Source organism: Ictidomys tridecemlineatus, chromosome 9 (assembly GCF_052094955.1).
Source record: "Ictidomys tridecemlineatus isolate mIctTri1 chromosome 9, mIctTri1.hap1, whole genome shotgun sequence".
Taxonomy (NCBI): domain Eukaryota; kingdom Metazoa; phylum Chordata; class Mammalia; order Rodentia; family Sciuridae; genus Ictidomys; species Ictidomys tridecemlineatus.
The window spans coordinates 69484197-69504259 of record NC_135485.1 but is presented as its reverse complement, the minus strand read 5'-3'; the positions used below and the strand labels follow the sequence as shown (position 1 = coordinate 69504259).

Below are 20063 nucleotides of genomic sequence, written 5' to 3'. Positions count from 1 at the left end.
CACGTCATTAGTATTTCTGGATCTTATTCAGAACTTGAAAAAAAATCCAACAACTTAGAACTTACCTATGTTTCCATTTTGGTTTTTTTTGGGGGGGTGGGAGGGCACTTGGGATTGAACCCAGGGGTGCTTTCCCGAGTCACATCCCCAGCCCTTTTTATTTTGAAACAGGTTTTCATTAAGTTGCTATGGGCCTTCTTCAGTTGCTTGGGCTGGCCTCAAACTTGTGATTCTCCTGCCTCAGCCTCCACATTTGCTTGACTTACAGATGTGTACCATCATGCTTCACCATTTTTCCATTTTTTTGTGTGAGAATGAGGCATCAGAACGAGGTGAAAAGACTGAATGGAAGTCTTCAACTTTGACTAAGTTATTAGTATAGCCCTGAATAGATTCACTGTTTTTCAGGAAATTGAAATTCTTTTTTTCCCCTCTTATATTTAATTTTAAACTAAAACTTGTCAATATTTAAAATATATAAATTGATATTTCTTTACTGTACTGGAGGTTAAGCCTAACACTCTACCACTGAGCTACACCACAGCCCTTTCTAAATTTCATTTTGAGACAGGGTCTTACTAGGTTGCCCACGCTGCCTTGAAACCTGTAGTCTCAGCCTTCCGAGTAGCTAGGATTACAGGTGTGCACCACCACACATAGCTTTAATCTATTGATACAGTCAATAATCTTTTGATACAGTCCAAAGTTTACTATAGTCAAATTAGTATACCTATCCCCTTTGTATGTGTGTATAGTGAGAACTTAATCTACGGCCTTAGAAATTCCAATCATGCAAACTGTCATCATTAACTCTAGTCACTGTACTATACGTTAGCTCTCTAGACTGCTCATTCTATATAAGGTTACTATTTTTTGTGGACTATAGTTTTTTTCCCTTGGAGTGTCCTTACCTCGTTTTGATATTAGGGTGATACTGGCTTCATAGAATGAGTTTGAAAATGTCCCTCTCTATTTCATAGAATAATTTGAGGAGCATTGGCATTTTTTCTTTATCGATCTGGAAGAATTCTGCTGTATACTCATCTGGTCCTGAGATTTTCTTTGTTGGAAGATTTCTAATTACTGTTTTTAATGTTATTGTTTGTTATCAGGGTGTTTAGTTTTTCTATATCCTCTTGGTTCAACTTTTGTATTTCATATGTGTCTAGAAATTTATTCATTTCTTCTAGATTTTCTAATTTATTGGAATGTAAGTTTTCAAAAATAGTTTCAAATGATCCTCTGGATTCATTCATGTCTGTTTTAATATTTCCTTTTACCTCTAATCTATTAATTTGACTCTTCTCCACCCACCCTTCTCTGTTAGTTTGAATAGAAGTTTATCAAACTTGCCCATATTTAAAAAAAAAACAACTCTTTGTTTATTTTTTGCACTGTATTCTTGTTCTCTATTTCATTAACTTTGGTTTTGGATTATATTTCTTCTCATTTTGGGAATGGTTCATTTTTGTTTTACTAAGATTGTGAGGTGATTTATTTGGGCATTTCTTATTTAGGCATTTATAGATATAAAATTTCCTCTTAAAATTGCTTTTACTGTGTATCAAAGATTTTGTTTGATTCTAAGAATTATAAATTTTATCGTATTTATTGACCGACCCTGTCATCATTCAAAAGTTATTGAATCTTCATGTGTTTTTATATAGCTTCTATATTTTTTCTTGCTGTTCATTTCTAACTTCATTCTATTATAATGTTATAATATGCAATAAATGTTATCATCCTTTATGTATTTGTGATGACTTGTTTTGTGGCCCAAGATGGGATTGATCTATTTTGGATAAAGTTCCATGAGCAGCTGAAAAGAAAGTGTAGTCACCTATTGTTGGAAGGAATATTCTGTAGATGTTGTGAAATCCATACGATCTTCTGTAGCATTTTGCTGATTTTATGTCTAGGTGACCGATTGGTGAGAGGTGTATTGAAATAACTGTTTTATTATACTGGGATTTGCCTGAGCCTTTTTGGTAAACAGCATTTGTTTTATAAATCAGGTGCACCTTATGTGTGGGGCCTAAATATTGACTATCATTATGTCTTCTTGTTGGATTATTCTCTTTACTGGTGTGTGCTGACCTTCTTTGTCTCTTCTAACTAATTTTGATGTGAAGTCCACTTTGACAGATTGAGCAGCTACTCCTGCTTGCTTTCAGGCTTTATTTGCATAGATCTTCGTTTTTCCTTCTTATACTTTAAGCCTGTGGATGTCTATCGGTGAGATGTGTTTCTTGCAGACAACATACAGTTGGGTCTCATTTTTATTTTTTTAATGAAATCTGACAGTTCTTTTAACTGAAGAACTGAAATTATTTACACACAGTGTTATTGTAGAGAGATAATGTATTCTGTCCTGTGATTTTTATTTCTTTTCAGTGTTTGCTTCAGTGCTAATTCTCATTTGCTTATCTATTCTTCTAATGAGATTTATTCTTTCCTGAGCTCTCTTGGTGTGTGGAATTCCTTTAAGTATGCTGGCTAAGAAGTCATGAATTTCTTTACTTTATGTTTACCTTGGAAGGTTTTTATTTATTCTTCGATTCTGAAGGATTGCTTTGCTGGATTATAGCAATCTTGGTTGGCAATCTTTTTCTTTTGGGACTCAAAATACATCAGTCCAAATCCTCCTGAATTTCAGGGTTTCTTCAGAGAAATCTGCTGTTAATCTGAGTAATTTTTTTTAAAATGTGACCTGGCCATCTCTCTTATATCCTCTGACATTCTTCCTTTTTCTGGATTTTTATCATTGTAATTATAATGTGTCATGTGTCTTCTCTACTTAGGATTCCAAATGCTTCCAGCGAATTGATGTATGACTCATTCAAAGTTTAGGAAATATTCTGTTATTTCACTGAATATGATTTCAATGATAATAGCCTGTATTTCTACTGTTTCCTTTCTGCCAGTGAGTGTCGTTTGGTCATTTAATGTTGCTCCAGAGTTCTTATATATTCTGGTCCTAGTTTCTGTTTTAGTCAGCTCTGTGCTTCTATGACCAAAAGAACTGACAAGAAGAATTTAGAGAAAGAAAAGTTGATTTTGGCTCGTAATTTCAGAGGTTCAGTCCTTGGTCGGCAAACTCCATAGCTCTGGGCCCAAGGCGATGCAGAGCACTATGATGGAAAGATGTGGCAGAAGGAAGCAGCCCGAGACCGGGCAACCGGAAAACAGAGAGAGGGGAGGTCCACTCGCCAAGGACAACATATAAACTCCTAAGGCACACCCCAGTGACCTACCTCCTCCAGCCCCATCCCACCTGCCAGTAGTTCCCAACCAGTTAATCCATATGGGTGGGAAAATCCACCATTAGGTCACACCTCTTATAATCTAATTATTTCACTTCTGAAATTTCTTGCACTGTTTCACACGTGAGCTTTTTGAGCTCAGATCTAAACCAGAAAAGTTTTATTATTTTTGTCTTTAATGCTCTCTGAAAGTTCCCAAAGGACGCCTTGTCCTCAAGCTGAGATTCTGTGTTTTCCTTGATAAAATATTTTAGAAACTTTCAATTGAGTTTTTTATTTGACTTATTGTGTCTTTCATTCCCAAGATTTCTGTTTTTTTTTTTTTTTAAGGAATCTGCCTTTTTAGAGAAAGGCTCATTCAGATCCTGTTTTATTCCTCCCTTAATTTATTCCTTAGATCTTTTTAAATTCGTTAATCATTTTAACAACTAATTTTTAAAGTACTTGGAGATTTCATCTACTTTAATACATGTGAATTCAGTTATTGGGGAGTTATGAACTTTTTGCATTGTATTTTTTCTGTTTTCTCATGTTTCTTCTTCTATATTGGGGTTTGCCCATGCCAGAGGATTCACACTGAGTTTACCAGGGTGGGGAGAAGTGACTTGTCTGTGCCTAGGTCCATACTGTAGGGCCAGGTTAGTCATGCCTGGTGAGACTGCAGGTTTCAAACTGGAGTTTTAAAATGGGGTTGCTTAGGCTCAGGCCTAAGGCCATGCTTATACACATTTAAAGGAACAACATAAAACCAGATCAATGAATGGGATACCAGCCAGGATGAAATCTATCATGTCAACACAGAAGACAACAGTGGTTAAAAGGAAACGCTGACATTAAAGAACCTGAAGTGACCCCTGCACAGGATGTGACATGGAGGGGTCTCTAGCTGGGCCTTCCATGGGGGATCACGCCAGACACTGGGAGGCAATGGTAGGCCCCAGGGTCTTGACTGGGTGACCTGCGTGTCTCTGGTGCGGAGGTGCAACCCTGGCCTCTGGCTCACTTCTGCTCCCAGTGCTGCCCAGTTCCTGGGCACAGGAAGTATTTCTAAAAGGCAGTTTCAGGCAATGACCTGAGTGACGACAGCCCTGCTTCCAGATCTTTCCCTGCTGGGAGGGCAATTTTGTGTCCTTTGGGAAATGTTCTGTCCCCACAGTTGCAGGAATCGTGCCCCGCCCTTCTCCAGGGGCAGTTGAGGTGGCTCTGAATGTCCTGTGATGAATCCTGCCGCTTGACTGGACAGTGTGAGCTGTGCCAGACGGCAGCTGGTGTGCGTGGGCTGGTGTCCATCTAAACCTCCCTTTTCAAAGGTCCTGCTGCCACCCAGCTCCTGCCGGGCTGCACACCTGCGACCACAGGGAAGTCTGTATTTCTGCAAATCTTTAGGATGGTCTGGGGGAGCCTCCCGGCCCCATGCAGCAGCCCCAGGCCTGGCACTGAGGGAGTCGATTTCTCTAAAAGACCATCACTCCGGGGCCTCGCTGACTCCTGAGTGGAATCCCCCACTTTCCTCTGTTTCCCGTCTCCTGGAGCCACGCACAAGACTCTTGTCTCTCAGGGAGCCTCCCAGGTGGCCTGGCTGCTGCGGATCCCATTGCCCATCCAACCACAGGGGCAAGGTTTTGAGAGGAAGGAAATAGAAGTTTTGTTGATTTGTTAGCAAACGAGAACACACAGGAACTCCTGCCCTGGGGCTGGATTCTAACTACTGGGGGTGGTGTTGGGGGACAGGGGGCTAAACTCCAGATGCCCCTGTGAGGAGTCCTAGTTGAGATCTAGGCGGTAGCTTTGAGGGGGCACACCTGCATCCTAGAGCCCCAGCTCCCAAGTCTGGATCCCTTCCTTCCTGAGGTCAGCGAGCAGGACGGACAACTAGGCCGAGTCCAGGAAGAATGGTGATCTTGCTGCTTTCGAGGTTAGGGACAGGGAGTGGGAGAAGAGAAGGAGAAATGTCAGCTTTAAAATAAGCCACTGATGGCCGAGCAGCAAGGTTTATATTTAAAGCATAAAGCAGATGCCTGTTCTGTGACTTTTCTACCATTTTTTCACCGTCTTCATCTGAAAGTATTTCTAATGAGCATTCATAGTTATCTCCCTGGTTTCAAGACTCCCCAGTTACTACAGTTAATCTGGTGGAAGGGGAAAAGGTCTCTCTTCCTAGTCACCAAGTCCCATGGGAACCACCACCATCAAGATCTCAAGGAGGTAAGAGTCCCCTGGAGGTTGGGGAGGGGGAGTTGAAAACCAGGACCCATGGGGGGCCCAGGCAGTGACATGCGCAGAGGAGAGATGAAACTCCCAAGAGATTTGGCTTTGCTGGGTTCTAATGAACCATGTTCTTTCTAAAATTTATGTTTTAAAGTTTTACTTAATTTTTAATTGACACATAACTATTCATGAGGTACAGTGGGAGGTTTTGCATACTCCTATACAATGGGTAATGATCAAATCAGAGTAATTAGCATTTCTGTTATCACTGACATTTATCATTTCCTTTTCCTTATGATGAGGATATTAGAAGTTCTCTCAGTTATTTGAAATATCTAGTTTATTGTTCACTGTACTCACCCTATTGGGCAATAGCACAACAGAACTTATTCCTTCCAACTAAGTTTTGTACCTGTTGACCAGTCTTTCCTCGTCGTCTTCTCCTCCACACCCTTCCCAGCCTGTATAACTAGCATTCTACTCTATTGCCGAGATCAGCATTTTTAGATTCTACACATTAACTGAGAACAGGCAGAATTATCTTTCTGTGCCTGCTTGTTTCACTTAATATAGAGCCCTCCGGGTTTATCCATATTGCTGCAAATGACAAGATTTACTCTTTTTTATGGCTGCCTAGTCTTCCATCATGTTTTATCGGTTACATTTTCTTTATCCACTCATATGTCATTGGTCTCTTAGGATGATTCCATTTCTTGGCTACTGTGAATAGCCAAGTACAGATTTCTCTTCAATGTCTTTATTTCAGTTTCTTGGGGTAAATATCACTTGAGGACTCTCATTACTACCCAGTGACTCCCATGTCCTGCAACCATATATATGTACATATTAGTTCTAAGTGACCTGTTTGGGTCACAAGCAACTACAAAATGATGCTCCAGTTGGACATACAGCTGTCCACAAGGGGCAAGTGATTCATACAATTTTTAGTCACAATGGCACCCTGATTAGGCCCCTTCTGGTACTCCCTGGAGTGACACATGACAAGTCATATCTGAGACTTAGGTGATGCTGCCTTAGCAGGAGAAAAACTGACATATTCAACCTTAAAAGTTCCTGAGACATCCTGCGCTCTTCACCCAAGATTTTCCTAACAGTGGGAGGGATGCGGAATGCACTCGAGTGAAACCTGCAAATGGGATACACCACCACAGGTAGCCAGACTCCCTTATTCTGGACTTTAGTCATAGGTGGTTATCTTGGTGTTTTTTTTTTTTCCTTTTTTTAAGTACCAGGGATCGAACTCGACCCCTGAGCCACATCCCTACCCTATTTTATATTTTATTTAGAGACAGGGTCTCGCTGAGTTGCTTAGCACCTCACCATTGCTGAGGCTGGCTTTGAACTCTCAATCCTCCTGCCTCAGCCTCCCAAGCTGCTGGAATTCCAGGTGTGCACCACCACGCCCAGCAATAAGCCCAGCAATCATTTCAGTGAAAGGGATCTGTTTCTTTTGACCCTGGAAGGCAGTAGGCCCTAAGAGATTTTTTTTTTCAGAAAGGCTTTATGTAATAAGAACTCATCACCGGGCACCGTGGTACATACCCCTAACCCCAGCTCCCCGGGAGGCTGAGCAGAAGGATCACAAGTTGGCAGTGTAGGTGAGTAAGCAATACATGGCCTCAAAACAAAATAAGGAGTGTGGGTGCCGCTGAGTGGTGGGTACCCGTGGGTCCAACCCCCAACACTGCAAACAAAACGAAAAACCCCATTGGTGGAAAAAACTGTAGTTTTGCCTGTAATTATTCCTTTTCCTAGAAACAAAGCCTCATCTGAGTAGGGGTGTGTGTAATGACTTACTCTCTTATCTTTCCCTTCGGTTTGCCCAGGAGGTTCAGTGTTTGTCCTGGTGACAGTGTGGCTGAGGGTTCGTCTCCCAACCACTGGTGCTGAGATGGTTCCCACTCGGGGCTCTTGGGAGCAGTGATCTTCACCAACAGAGCCAGGCCCCAGTCTTACCAAGTCCCCCTTTCCCACCCAGGAAGCTGGGCTCACGCACAGCCAGCCTGCTCCTTGTGTCACTCGGGAACGGCAGGCCCATCCTGTGACGTCCTCCTGAGGGCTCCTGACCCACCCCCACCCCTGCTGCCACTGGTCTTTTCCCTGGTGGTTCTGGGTCCCCCCCACCCCAACTCTCTTGCGGCACCCTGATTGAAAGTCAGAGTGCCCTGAGCCCTGTGTGACCCGCCCGCCGTGGGGACCTCCCGCCGGCCTCAGGCCAAGCCAGGCCGTGAGCACCCCAGACACTGATAAAGGTGCTTTGTTGTCCCAAACACTGACAGCCCTGGCACCAGCCCTCGCCCAGCACTCGCAGGACTCTCCCGTAAACCCCCCAGAAATACACCACCCCCCAGTGAAGGCATACCCCCAGTGACCCACCTCCTCCAGCCGCACCCTGCCTGCCTACGGTCACCTCCCAGGTAACCCAGCTCAGGGGACTGACACACGGATCAGGTACCGCCTCTCACCATTGGGTCATTTCCCCTCTGTTCTTTTCTTGGTCTCACATGAGCTTTGGGGATATGCAATATGAAAATCTCAACGATCCCTGTTCTCCATGTCCTTAGTAAGAACAACCCAAGGCCCTCGGGGGGGTTCCCCTAATAATTGCCCTGTACGATCGCCCAGGTAGTTGAAGCTCCTATCATTGGAACACCAAGTGGACCCTCTGGTGATGGTCGGGGGGTACTCCCTTGTGGGTATCTTTAAGTTTTCAGCTGTGGGTTTAGTAAGGGAAAAAAATGCCCAGGAACGCTGCCCCCACCACCCCCCCAGACCACCTGCTTGTCTTCTTAGCAATGATCTCTTCCTGGCTCCCCACTTCTCTGCCTTGTCTATTCCTGCCACCTGTCAACAAGACATTAGCCTTCCTGATTCATCCTGCTGACTCTGACCTCCTCTCCCACCACCTCCCCTCCCACCATGGCCACTGCACCAACTGTGGGATCATCCTTGGACATGACTGGCAGGCTGCTGCCCCAGGGCCTTTGCACTTATTAGACTCCGTACCTAGGACCTTCCTATACATGCCTTCCCATGCTTCCTTCCCGGCTTCCTTCTTATGTCCTCTCCAGTGTCACCTCCTCCAATCATCTTGTACATTTAACCGGTACCAGAATCTCCCTTTATTTCACCTTTTCTCCATGGTTGTATTAGTTCCTTGTGGATACTGTAGCCAATGACTACAGAGTAGGTGGCGTCAAACAAAGAATTTTATTCTCTTAACCTTCTGGAGGCCAGGAGTCTGACATCAGGGGACAGCATGCCATCGTTTTCTCCAAAGGCCCTAGTGGAGGCTTTCTTGACCCTTGCCATTTTGATGGCTCCCAACATTCCTTGGCTTGCGGCCCCATTGCTCCGATCTCTGCCTCCACTTTCACCTCATCCCTTCCTATCTGTGTCCATGTCTTCTCTTCTTTTGTCTCTTATAAGACACATGATCTTTTTTTTTCTTCTTTTAATTTTTAAAAAATTGTTCTAGTGACTTGTACATGACGGCAGAGTGCACGCTGACACACTGTACACAAATGGAGCACAACTTCTCCTTTCTCTGACTGTACATGGTGCAGAGTCACACTGGTTGTATACAGAGTAATAATGTCCATCTCATTCCACCATCCTTCCCCCACACACGCCTCCTCCCCTCCCCTCACTCCCCTCTGCCCAATCCAAAGTTTCTCCATTCTTCCCTACTGCCCCTGTCCCCCATTATGGATCCACAGAGTAGACATTTGGCCTTTGGTTTTCTGGATTTGGCTTATTTCACTTAACATGATATTCTCCAGCTCCATCCATTTACCTGCAAATACCATAGTTTCATTCTTCTTTAAGGTTGCGTAATGTGCCATTGTGTATACATACCACATTTTCTTTATCCAGTCATCTGCCGAAGGGTACCTAGGTCAGCTTCATAGCTTAGCTATTGTGAATTGAGCTGCTATAAGCATTGATGTGACTGCATTCCTGTGGCATGCTGATTTTTAAGTCCTTTGGGTATAAACAGAGGTGTAGGATAACTGGGTCAAATGGTGGTTCCATTCCCAGTTTTATGAGGAATCTCCACACTGCTTTCCAGAGTGGTTGCACCAATTTGCAGTCCCACCAGCAGTGTATGTGTGTGCCTTTTCCCCCACATCCTCGCCAACATTTATTGTTGCCTGTATTCTTGATGATTGCCATTCTGACTAGGGTGAGATGAAATCTTAAAGTAGTTTTGATTTGCATTTCTCTAATTGCTAGTGATGTTGAACATTTTTTCGTATATTTGTTGATCGCTTGTATTTCTTCAGACATATCATCTTAATTAGAACAGGAACTCTGTGTTGTTTCTTGCTCCATCCCCAGATCCTAGGGTATGGTCTAGAGCATGCTAGATGCTTGGTAAATGTCTATTGAATGACATCTTCAGTAACTACTTTGGACACACCATTTTGTGCTCCAATGCAAGAATTTTCCTAGGATATGCATACCTCTAAGGCTGAATTACCATGTCTTTGTTCATCCTCAGCTTTTCTGAAACTATTATCCCACAAGTGACAGAGAAGGGCTCCTTTGATTTAACAATTGACCCTTTCAGACTTTTAAATCCCTGCCAGCCTGATGGGTGTAAATGCTATCTCCTTGTAGTTTTAATCTGGTCCTCTGGTGCTAGGACACATGTTAAGTGACTACTAACATGCTAGCTTAATTTTTAAATTTCTTACCTATCTTGGATCAAAAACTTTGAACAATGAGCGGCATATGAATACATAAAAGGAACAGACTATGGTTGGCTGATAAACCTGCTAGGGTTTGAGCAATCTCCTTTGCTCTGCTGAGAATCCATTGGACTTTGATGCTCTATGTAAGTGGGGAGCTCTCAGCCCAATGAAAGGAAGAGAGAGTAACTACTGTTTAGCAGGATATTTTAGTCAGCTTTTCATTGATGGGACCAAAAGTCCTGACGAGAACAACTTAGAGGAGGAAAGTTGATTTTGGCTCATGGATTCAGAGGTTTAGTCCGTGGTTGACTGAATCCATTGTTCTGGGTCCAAGGTGAGGCAGAGCACCACGAGAGGAGGAAAGCATCTCAGGGCACGGCGTGCAGGGAGCAGAGAGAGCTGGAGGGCCTCTTAGCTAAGGTGCTGTTACAGACACTGCGGCCTCCGTCGGGCTGAGTTAAGGGGCTTCAGGAAATGGACTCAAACCTCGCATTAACTAGGTTGAAAACATTTTTGTTCTGACTTTTTAAATCAGTGGATAGCACTGTGTGATTCTATCCTGTTGTACCCTAACACTGAAGTCCGCTAGGCCTTCTGTATCCATGGACTCTACATTTTTGGATTTGCAGATGGAAAATATTTAGAATAACAATACAACAGTAAAAATAGTACACATAAAAATAGAATATAACAACTATTTGCATAGCATTTACATTGTATTAGCTACTTTAAGTCATCTCAAAGTGATTTCGAAGCATAGGGAGAATGTGTGTAGGTTGTGTGCAAATATATGCCATTTTGTACGGGGAATTGACATCCTCAGATTTTAGTATTCTCAGGAGATCCTGGAATCAATGCCCCACATATTCTAAGGGAAGACTGTAGATATTTATTATGGAATGGTTAAATCTAGCTAATTAACCAATGCATTACCCTCACATAGTTTTACTTTTTTGATAGCAACCGTTTTCTTTTTTACATTTTCAATAACACACTATTTTGTTATCAACTATAGTCATCTTGCTGTACAATTGGTCTCTGGAAATTTATTCTCCTTTCTCACTGTAATTATATATCCTTGATCCAACATCTCTTCATCCATCCTCTACCCGAACACCCTCTTGTGATATCTACCGTTCTACTCTCTGCTCCCATGAGATCAATTGTTTAATTTTTTTAAGAGAGAGAGAAAGAGAAGAGAGAGAGAGAGAGGATTTTTTTAAATATTTATTTTCCAGTTTTCAGTGGACACAACATCTGTTTTATTTTATGTGGTGCTGAGGATCAAACCCAGCGCCCTGCACATGCCAGGCGAGCACGTTACCGCTTGAGCCACATCTCCAGCCCAAGAGATCAACTGTTTAAAAATTAAGTCTATAGATTTCATGCAATCCTTATCAAAATACCAATGAAATTTACAGAAGTAAAAAAGAGCAATCCTAAAATTTGTATGGGATCACAAAAGACCCTGAATAACCAAAGCAATCTTGAGCAAAAGGAACAAAGCAGCCCACTACCTGACTTCAAATTATGCTGCAAAGTTGCACTAAGAAAGCAGAGTTTGAGCATAAAACAGACACACAGACTCATGGAACAGGGTAGAAATCCCAGAAATAAATCCATGCCTTCACAGCTAGTGGATTATCCATAAAGGTACCAAAAACACATGCTGGGGAAAAAGGATAGTCTATTCAAAAGTTGTCATTGGAAAATCTGGGTATCCACACGCAGAAGAATACAACTAGATGCTGTCTCTCAAATCGACTAAAATGGCTTAAAGACATAATTGTAAGACCCCAAACTATGAAACTTTTAGAAGAAAATAGGGGAAATGCTTCATGACATTGGTCTGGGCAAGGATATTTTGGGGTCAGAACTCAAAAGCATAGTTAACAAAAAATAAGATCTGGCAAATGGGATTATATCAAACTATTAACTAATTTTTTTAACTGAACTAAACTTCTCAGAGAGAAACTATAAGTCAAGGGTTATAATGACAATAAGAACTTAGGCAAACAGGAAAGAAATAGCAAAGCTGGTAAGATTGACTTCCAGTTTGGACACTTTGGTGTCATTTCAAAGTAAAATCAATAATCAGAAAAGATAAGAAATCAACTCCTCCAAATTAAAAATTGTTTTAAAAAATGTCTCAAAGATGGAAAGATAAATTTTCTAACCATTGACCTTCACAGAAGTAAAAAAAGAGACTCCTGTTGGCCAGTGAGCTCCACCAGTAAGTAAATGACTCTCTGCTGGCTGTCAATGCCATCCAAAGGCACAGTTCCCAAGCAAGGAAGGATGATGAGAGAGACCTGGATCAATGTGCCCAGATAAAGAGGTGAAGATGCTCCATCATTTCACCTCTTTATTCTGGGCACATTGATCCAGGTCTCTCTCATCATCCTCCTTGCTTGGGAACTGTGCCTTTGGCTGCCATGTCCTCATGAACATGTGAAGCCCCACACTGCTACCCAGGTCTGATGGCCACCTTTTGGGGGACTCATCTTTTGATGTTCATGCCAGATCCTCTTGGATGTGGCTTCGGCTAAAGACCGGCAAAGCTCTCAGAGAAGATACCAGGCTCCCAAGACGACATCCAGGGTTCCTTTGGGGTGTGTGGAGTGAGCTTCTAGGACACATAAAGGCCACTTTACAAAAGGAATCCTCAGACCAGGCAGCGGATGATGTTGTTTCCTCCATTCATTGGGGGCCATGCCAGGTCCCAGGACCGAGTCCTGATTTAATTCCTGTGAATAGTGATGGTGATCGTGAGCTCATGTGCCGGCTTGCTGTCTGTAGGCCGTGCCACCCTCTGTCACTTAGACTGCAGGGCCTGGTCCTCACCCTGCGAGGGCACTGGCACCTAGGCCCTTGCACTGCTCCAGGCTGCCTGGCCTTAGGGGACAGCACACCCTTTACAGCCTTCATGTTTTCAGGTGTGTAGGAGTTTGGTCGAGGTGAGATGCGAGTGGCCGGCCCTGAACAAGCCTCATTCTCTCTTCTCCATTTCAGATGTTAGCGGTGGCTTCTCTCCTTTAACAAATAGACTCTATCTTCTGACCCCTTTCCTCTCTTATTCTATGGTTCTCTAAAGTTCCAGGCCATGCTGTTGGCTGGTGCTGATGTGGAACAGTAGGGGCCAGTAAGTATGGCTGGAAGCCTGCAGATAGGCTGGGGGGAACCCGGTCAGGCTGGATTTTGCTTCTTCAAGTCTGAACCTCCACTTCCTTTTGAGCTTGAGGCTTGCATTTGTATTCCTCGGTGACTTGTGCCACCGTGATCCTTGCTTAATAGGGGCTTGCTTTGTGACTATCCAGGACTATGCTAATAATAATACCCACGATAAAATCCGATGATATCACGAATCAACATGTAAATGGTATCTAGCACACCTCCACCTTTTTACACGAATTCTTTCCCTGTTGCTGAAATAGGACTGCTCTATCTATGTGATGGGTTACGCTGCAATCCAAAGCAATGGTGTGCTCGCCGCATTCTTCCCCCCAAATACTGTCCCTGTGTCCACCTGTAGTCTGGGGGATTAGCAGACTGAGGGTCCAGGGCTGTCCTGTGGGTGAACCGCCAGTATCTGGCTGGCTCTGGGCAGATGCACGTGGAGGTGGTGGGGGTCTCTGCCCCCTTCCGGTCTACACGAGGCTTCTTTCTGGCGTGTCCTGGTTTCTCTGGCAAGGTGGGTGCAGTTCCATGTCTCCCTAGTCACTGCCGCCCCTCGGGAATGACTACCAAGCTCCTTGCTGGGGGATCCATGGGCTTCTGGAGGAAGCCTCCTTGGCAATACGTGGTGGCTGTTGGCAAGAGAGAGACGGAGCGTTGATGGGCATCTGTCACTCTTCTCCAGGAGAATCCCTTTCTCCCATTTGTCCCCAGGCTGTGTGCTGTGCTTGTCCAAAGACAAAATCACAACACATTTAGTCATCGTTCCCCAATTCATGAATTTGTGATTCACGAATTGGGGAACTCCCCTTCTAAAACTAGAGAGCTCCCACAGGGCCAAGCAGAACGGTGGGTTTTGTCAAGTGGGCACAAGGAGACAGAACGATTTAAAAAACCAGCCTGATTGGTCAAGATCAGGTCACTTATTTTTTAACTTTTTTGGGGTGGTGGGAAGGTCAGGGCTGAAGCAGAGGGCCTTTCTTATTATACTGGCTCCTGTTTTCTGGAGAAACTGGTCTATTTGGGGATCTGTCCGCTTCCTTCAAGTTTCCGTATGGTAATGGGGCAGTTGTCAAGAGGGACTCCATGTTGGTCTGGTCTGGTCTGTTGGGACACGTGCAGGAGCTCAGGGCAAACAATGGCCTTGGTCATTTTGTCTAGCACGTTGCTCCTGGTGACAGGCCCGCAGAGCCTGGAGGTCTCACATCGGGACACACTGTCCTGGTGCGGAGTCTGTCCTGCTGGTATCCGCCCTCGAACCATTGAAAGCCCTCTCAGGTCGCTGCCCCGCCTCTGGGCACTGTTCTGGCCACCAGCTCCCTAACTTCTATCTCTTCTTCCTCACAAGCTGCCTTCCTGAGAATCTGCCTGAAAATCCAGTCCCAGTTTCGTGTGGGACGTGGCTTGCACGTTCCGGGGACGGGCACACTGGCTGATACCTCTTGACCACCATTCCAAGAGGTTGTGCTTCCCACTCTTTCCAGCGACTGCCTTTTGTGGTCTACATTGTACTCCCACTGAAAAGTCGCGGAACCACTGTCTCCAGGTTCACTTAACAGCTCTCAGTTTAAATCCACTGCTCACAGCCCATGGGCACTTCATGGGACTCCGTTGCTGCAAGACCAGGCTCTAGGCTGTGCTGAGGTCTCCCTCCAAATGCCGTTTCCCTAACAAGGTTAGAATTGACGGTCTGAAGACTGAAGATATTGAAGCACCACCAATTTTGACTTAAAAGTCCTTTCTTTAAAAATAGAACCTATAATTTTGCAGACAGCGGGTTCTTAAAAAAAAAAAATGAATGCCTTCCACCATAGCTGTGGGATCTCCCCAGAGATGATGATGGAGTCATTTCTGCCGAGATGCATGATGAAACAAGAAAACACCCCCTTTCCTCTCTGACCCCAAGAAGGAGCTCTTGGTTGAGGAGCTGGGGAGCTCCCGCATCAGTCTCTAATTGTCTGTGTCTCCTTCTCTCTGAGCTTGTCACATTCTAGAATGCTGTGACAGACTGGCCCAAGACGTCATTGGCTCCATTGGCCAAGCTTTTGAGCTCCGATTTAAGCAGTACCTGCAGTGTCCTTCCAAGATCCCTGCTCTCCAGGACCGGTGAGTAGTGCTGCCACACCACTTGCTGAAGCCCCTCTCTCTGTCCCCAAGCCACACTCTGGTCACACCCAGTTCATCCCAGGGCTTCCTGGGCTCAGAGACACCTGCTCATGTTGGGCTCGGGCACAGGAAGTCACAGATGGAAGGCAACATATGGGTGATGCTTCAAATGTGTAGAAAATATTTTCTTGAAACTATAGTGATAGTAACCAAGGTTACCAAAAAGCAACTTCATTGTGATATTTTATTCTGTTTCTTGTGCGACCTTGTGATTTTTCCATATGTCACCTCCTTAGGTCTGTGCAATCACAGATCCTAAACGTCCCGTTTTCCTCGTTATTACAATTAGCCAGCATCCTGCTGCAAGGAGCACCTGCTGGCTGCCAGCTTCCCTTCTGCTTTATTGTCCTTTGTGACCTTTATTGTCCTTTGGAGTCCTTTGACTGCTGTGTGGCCTTGGGCAAGTTCCTTGAACTCTCTGAGTCTAGGAGCTTCATCTATAAAATAGAGAGATTGGCTTCAGTGTTCCGTGAAACAGTGACTGTCAACAGTACTTAGGAGAGACTGAGCTCACTATAAATGGTGGTCAGCATCTACTCTTGGGCTTCTTTGGGACAGAAGAATCTTCCATGCAGCATAATGCATTAAAAGCCATAATACAAGGCATATGGGTCATTCAGGATTCTGCCCTTCACCCTGTCCTGGATCGACACGCATAACGAAAATTTATAATGGCGCATTCACAGTTTCTCCTATAGGTGCAAAACTTCACTCTGGGCTGTAGCCATAGGTCAGTGTCTGTCTTCAGTCCACTATTATGAAGGCCCACTTAGTCTCCCTTCTCCTCTTGACCTCTCTGGAAAGAGACTTTTAATCTCTTTCCTTATTCCCTGGAAAATTCCCTTTAAGACCTTCATTGGGGAGCCACTGTGAAAAGCCCACCTTCTCGAGGTTGATAGAAGGTTCAGCCTGCTGCACCCAGAACAGGTCTCTAAGGGGAGGTAAGGGGAGGAAGTCCAGTGGCCTGGGTACCCTGGTCGGAGAACAAGTCAACAGACTTTTTTTTTTTTTTTTTACATGGTGGACATAGTGGTTAAAGAATCCATCAGTATGTGTGTGTGACCAGGATAAATCTTGAAGAAATTGGAAATGAGTGTGAGTGTTTACTTTTCACCACGTGTTTTGAAAATACATAAGCAACTGTGCATAGAGTTTATGGATAGGTACACATGTGTAAGGAGTATCCAAAACATATCAGAATACTACACATCTGCGGCAGGGTATCTTCGGATGGGTGGAGGTGATGGGTTGGTTTCAAATGTACTTGTCAAACGTATTTTTTAAACATATTTTTGCCCTAACATTTAATAATAAAATGTTTCAATATTACACAAAGACTTTTAGAGTGAATACCCATCTATCCAGCATTTAGTTTCTACCACTAACACATTATTAACATATCTACCATCCGAGTGGGATCCATTCCCTCCCTCCTTCCCTCTCTTCCTTTCCTCTCCCTCCTTTCCTTTCTATTTTCTTTTCTTCATTTATGTATTTATTTTATTTATTGAGTTCCTAGGGGAACTTTTAGCCCCCCCCAAAGAAAGGTAGCATAAAACATAGCTGAATGGTCTAACATTTGATTAATCTCAGGGATGGATGCCTAGGTATCGTTAAGACTGATTATTAAGGCTTTCTGTATTTTTAAAAATGTTCTGTATTTGTAAAAGTCAGATAAAACGATTTGTACAAACCTGGGTAGAGAGGAGTTAATTTAACTGTTCTGCTTCTCTGGCATCAGATTGAAGGTATGACGTCCTGAGAATGTGACTAAGCGTCCTATTTAAGTCTGAATGTCTTTGGGAGGAAAGAAAAGGAAGTAGACAGAATCTTAACCTTTGAGAAAAACTTCAGATGTAAATACTGATGAAATTTCCAGAACAGAACATCAAAGGGGCCTTTGCTATAGCTTGGTGCTGCGGGTGCTTGTCCTGCTGAGCATCTCGCCTTCAAGGGCGGTTCTCAGTGCATTCACTGCGCAGGCTCCAGGAGGGCCGATCAAGTAGAGCCCCTGAGACCAGCTCCACCTGCTGCTGGATCAGCCTGGTTCTGGAAGACAAGTGTGCTTCCTCCACCTGCCCTGTCCTCCCGACCCGCTCCAGCCTCTGGAGACCTACACTGTGGAGAACACTGCAGGCATTCTTCCTGCGGTGCCAGGGTCCCAGAAGTCAGCATTGCAGGCGCTTCTGTGTGGGGGAGTTCTCTTTGGTTCCCCCCACCCTCCTCCTCCTCCTCTTCCTCCTCCTCCCCCTCCTCCTCCTCCTCCTCCTCATACCCCCCTCCCCCTCCTCCTCCTCCTCCTCATACCCCCCCTCCCCCTCCTCCTCCTCCTCCTCCCCTTCTTCTTCTCACTTCTTTCCACATAGGGAAGTATTTGCTAGAAGCGGGAGGGTTTGGTACAGTGTTTCCCACATTGCAGGGGTGGAGATGGGCGGGTGAGGGTCTCCCGAGCTGCGCAGGAGTCCTAGAGTTCCCAGTTCTTGGAGCCAGGATTCCCCTCTCCTTCTCTCCCTGCTGGTGAGGGGAATGACTTATTCCTGGGTCATTTTTGCTCATTGTGTTCATTGATGGTGACCTGGATTCGTCGCCCTTCTTTAACTGAAAATAAAAACAAGGACATTTAAATGAACGGTGGCTCGGGTTGTGGACTGATTTTCCTGAGTGCATCTCAGCCCCACGCCAGAGAAGTCAGCGAATGCAGTGCAGCCAACGCTCCGCAGAACAGGGTTGTTCTTTGGAAATGGATGTCTCCTGGTTTCAGAGATTTCCATTCCTCCTCACTGGACCCCATCACAGGGGGGCTCAAAGCTCTCGCCCAGAGGCAAAGAGAGAGACAGGGAGCAAGAGAAAGGAGGGACAGGGGACCAGGTACAGCCTTCAGGTGCCATTGGAGGACCCAGCTCCTTCAAGTCGGCCCCACCCGCTAAGTTCTCACCACATGTCAGGGGACCATGAAACCACGAATCCATCCACGGATCAATCCATTAATGAGATTTGAGCTACCCTAGTGCAAGTTAAGTGGTCTCCACTGGGATTTCCATTTTCATTTGACTGATGACTAATGATGTCAAACCTCTATTCATGTATGTATTGGTCATATGTATGTCTTTTTTGGAGAAAGTTCTGCTCAAATCTTTAGTCCATTTTTAAGGTCAGGATACTTATCTTTTTATTGTTGAATTGTGGGAGTTCTTTATATATTCTGGATATAGGCTTTTTAAAAAATATATATATATGATTACCAAATATTTTCTCTAGTTTTGTGGGTTGTATTTCTTTCAAGATGTCTTGTAATTTGCAGCATATAAATAGTGTACTTGTTTTAGTAATTTCCCCTTAAATAATTTATTCCTTTTGATGCTATAATAAATGGAATTCTTCATTAATTTTATTTTTGTTTATTTCCCATTTTTAATGTATAACATACACTTGATTTTTGTACATTTATCTTGTATCTATCAACCTTGCTCAACTCATTATTACTGATAATAACTTTTTTATGGATACCTTGGGATTTTCTATTAGAAGATAAAGTCATCTGCAAAGAGAGGTAGCTTCCTTCCTTCCTTCCTTCCTTCCTTCCTTCCTTCCTTCCTTCCTCTTATTTCTTTTTCTTATCTTTCTTCTCTGGCTAGAATCTTCAAGACAATGAATAGAGCAGGCAAGAGGGGACATTCTTGTAATGCTCCTGCTCTAAGGGAAAGTAGCTAGTCTTTCATCATTAGTTGTGATGTGAGCTGTGGTCTTTTCATAGATGTGTTTAATGGAAATGACTTTCAATTCCAAGTGTTTATTATTATTTTAGTGTTTTATTATGCAAATGTGTTGGATATTTTCTTTTTTTCTGTGATATTAATAGTATCTGGTATTTATTTTTTATTCTATTGATATGGTATATTACAGCCTCTGACTTGTTTTTTTAATGTTGATCCAAACTTGCATTCTTGAGATAAATCCCATTTTCTCATGGTGTACAATTCTTTTTACATGTTGTTGAATTTGGCTTGTTTGGAATAATTTAGTATTTTTCATCCATATTCATAAGGGATATTGATATAGATTTTTTTTCCTTGTGATGTCTTTGTCTAGTTTTGGAATCAGGGTACTATTGCCTCATAGATTGAGTTTGGAGATGTTGCCTCCTTGCCTATTTTTAACAAGAGTTTTTGAAGAACTGCTGTTAATTTTACTTTAAATATTTATTGGAATTCATTAGGAAGCAATATGTTCCCAGGCTTTTCTTGGAGGGTAAACTTTTTGATACAAATTCAATCTTGTTATTTATTACTTATTCAGAGTTTCTATTTCTTCTTGAGTCAGTTTTAATAGTTTGCAATTTTCTATCTGCAAAATTGTTGGCATCAATTATGCATCATTTCTCGTATAATTCTTTTTATTTCTGTATGGTTGATAGTATTATCTTCTCTTTCATTTCTGATTTTTACAATTTTATTTTATAATTTTTATAATGTATAATTTTTCCTTGGTCGGTCTAGCTAGATCTTTGACAGTTTTGCTGATCTTTCCAACTCTT

At 43.5% G+C, this 20063-nt stretch overlaps 1 protein-coding gene across 1 annotated transcript in view; it reads left to right on the top strand.

Moving 5' to 3' along the window:
- The window catches only part of LOC144366447 (SHC-transforming protein 3-like), a 76598-nt gene that overhangs the window by 17097 nt on the left and 39438 nt on the right, over nt 1-20063 (top strand). Inside the window, 1 exon segment of the mRNA XM_078020727.1 lies at nt 15343-15469. Within this exon segment, the coding sequence (XP_077876853.1) occupies nt 15343-15469 (127 nt within the window).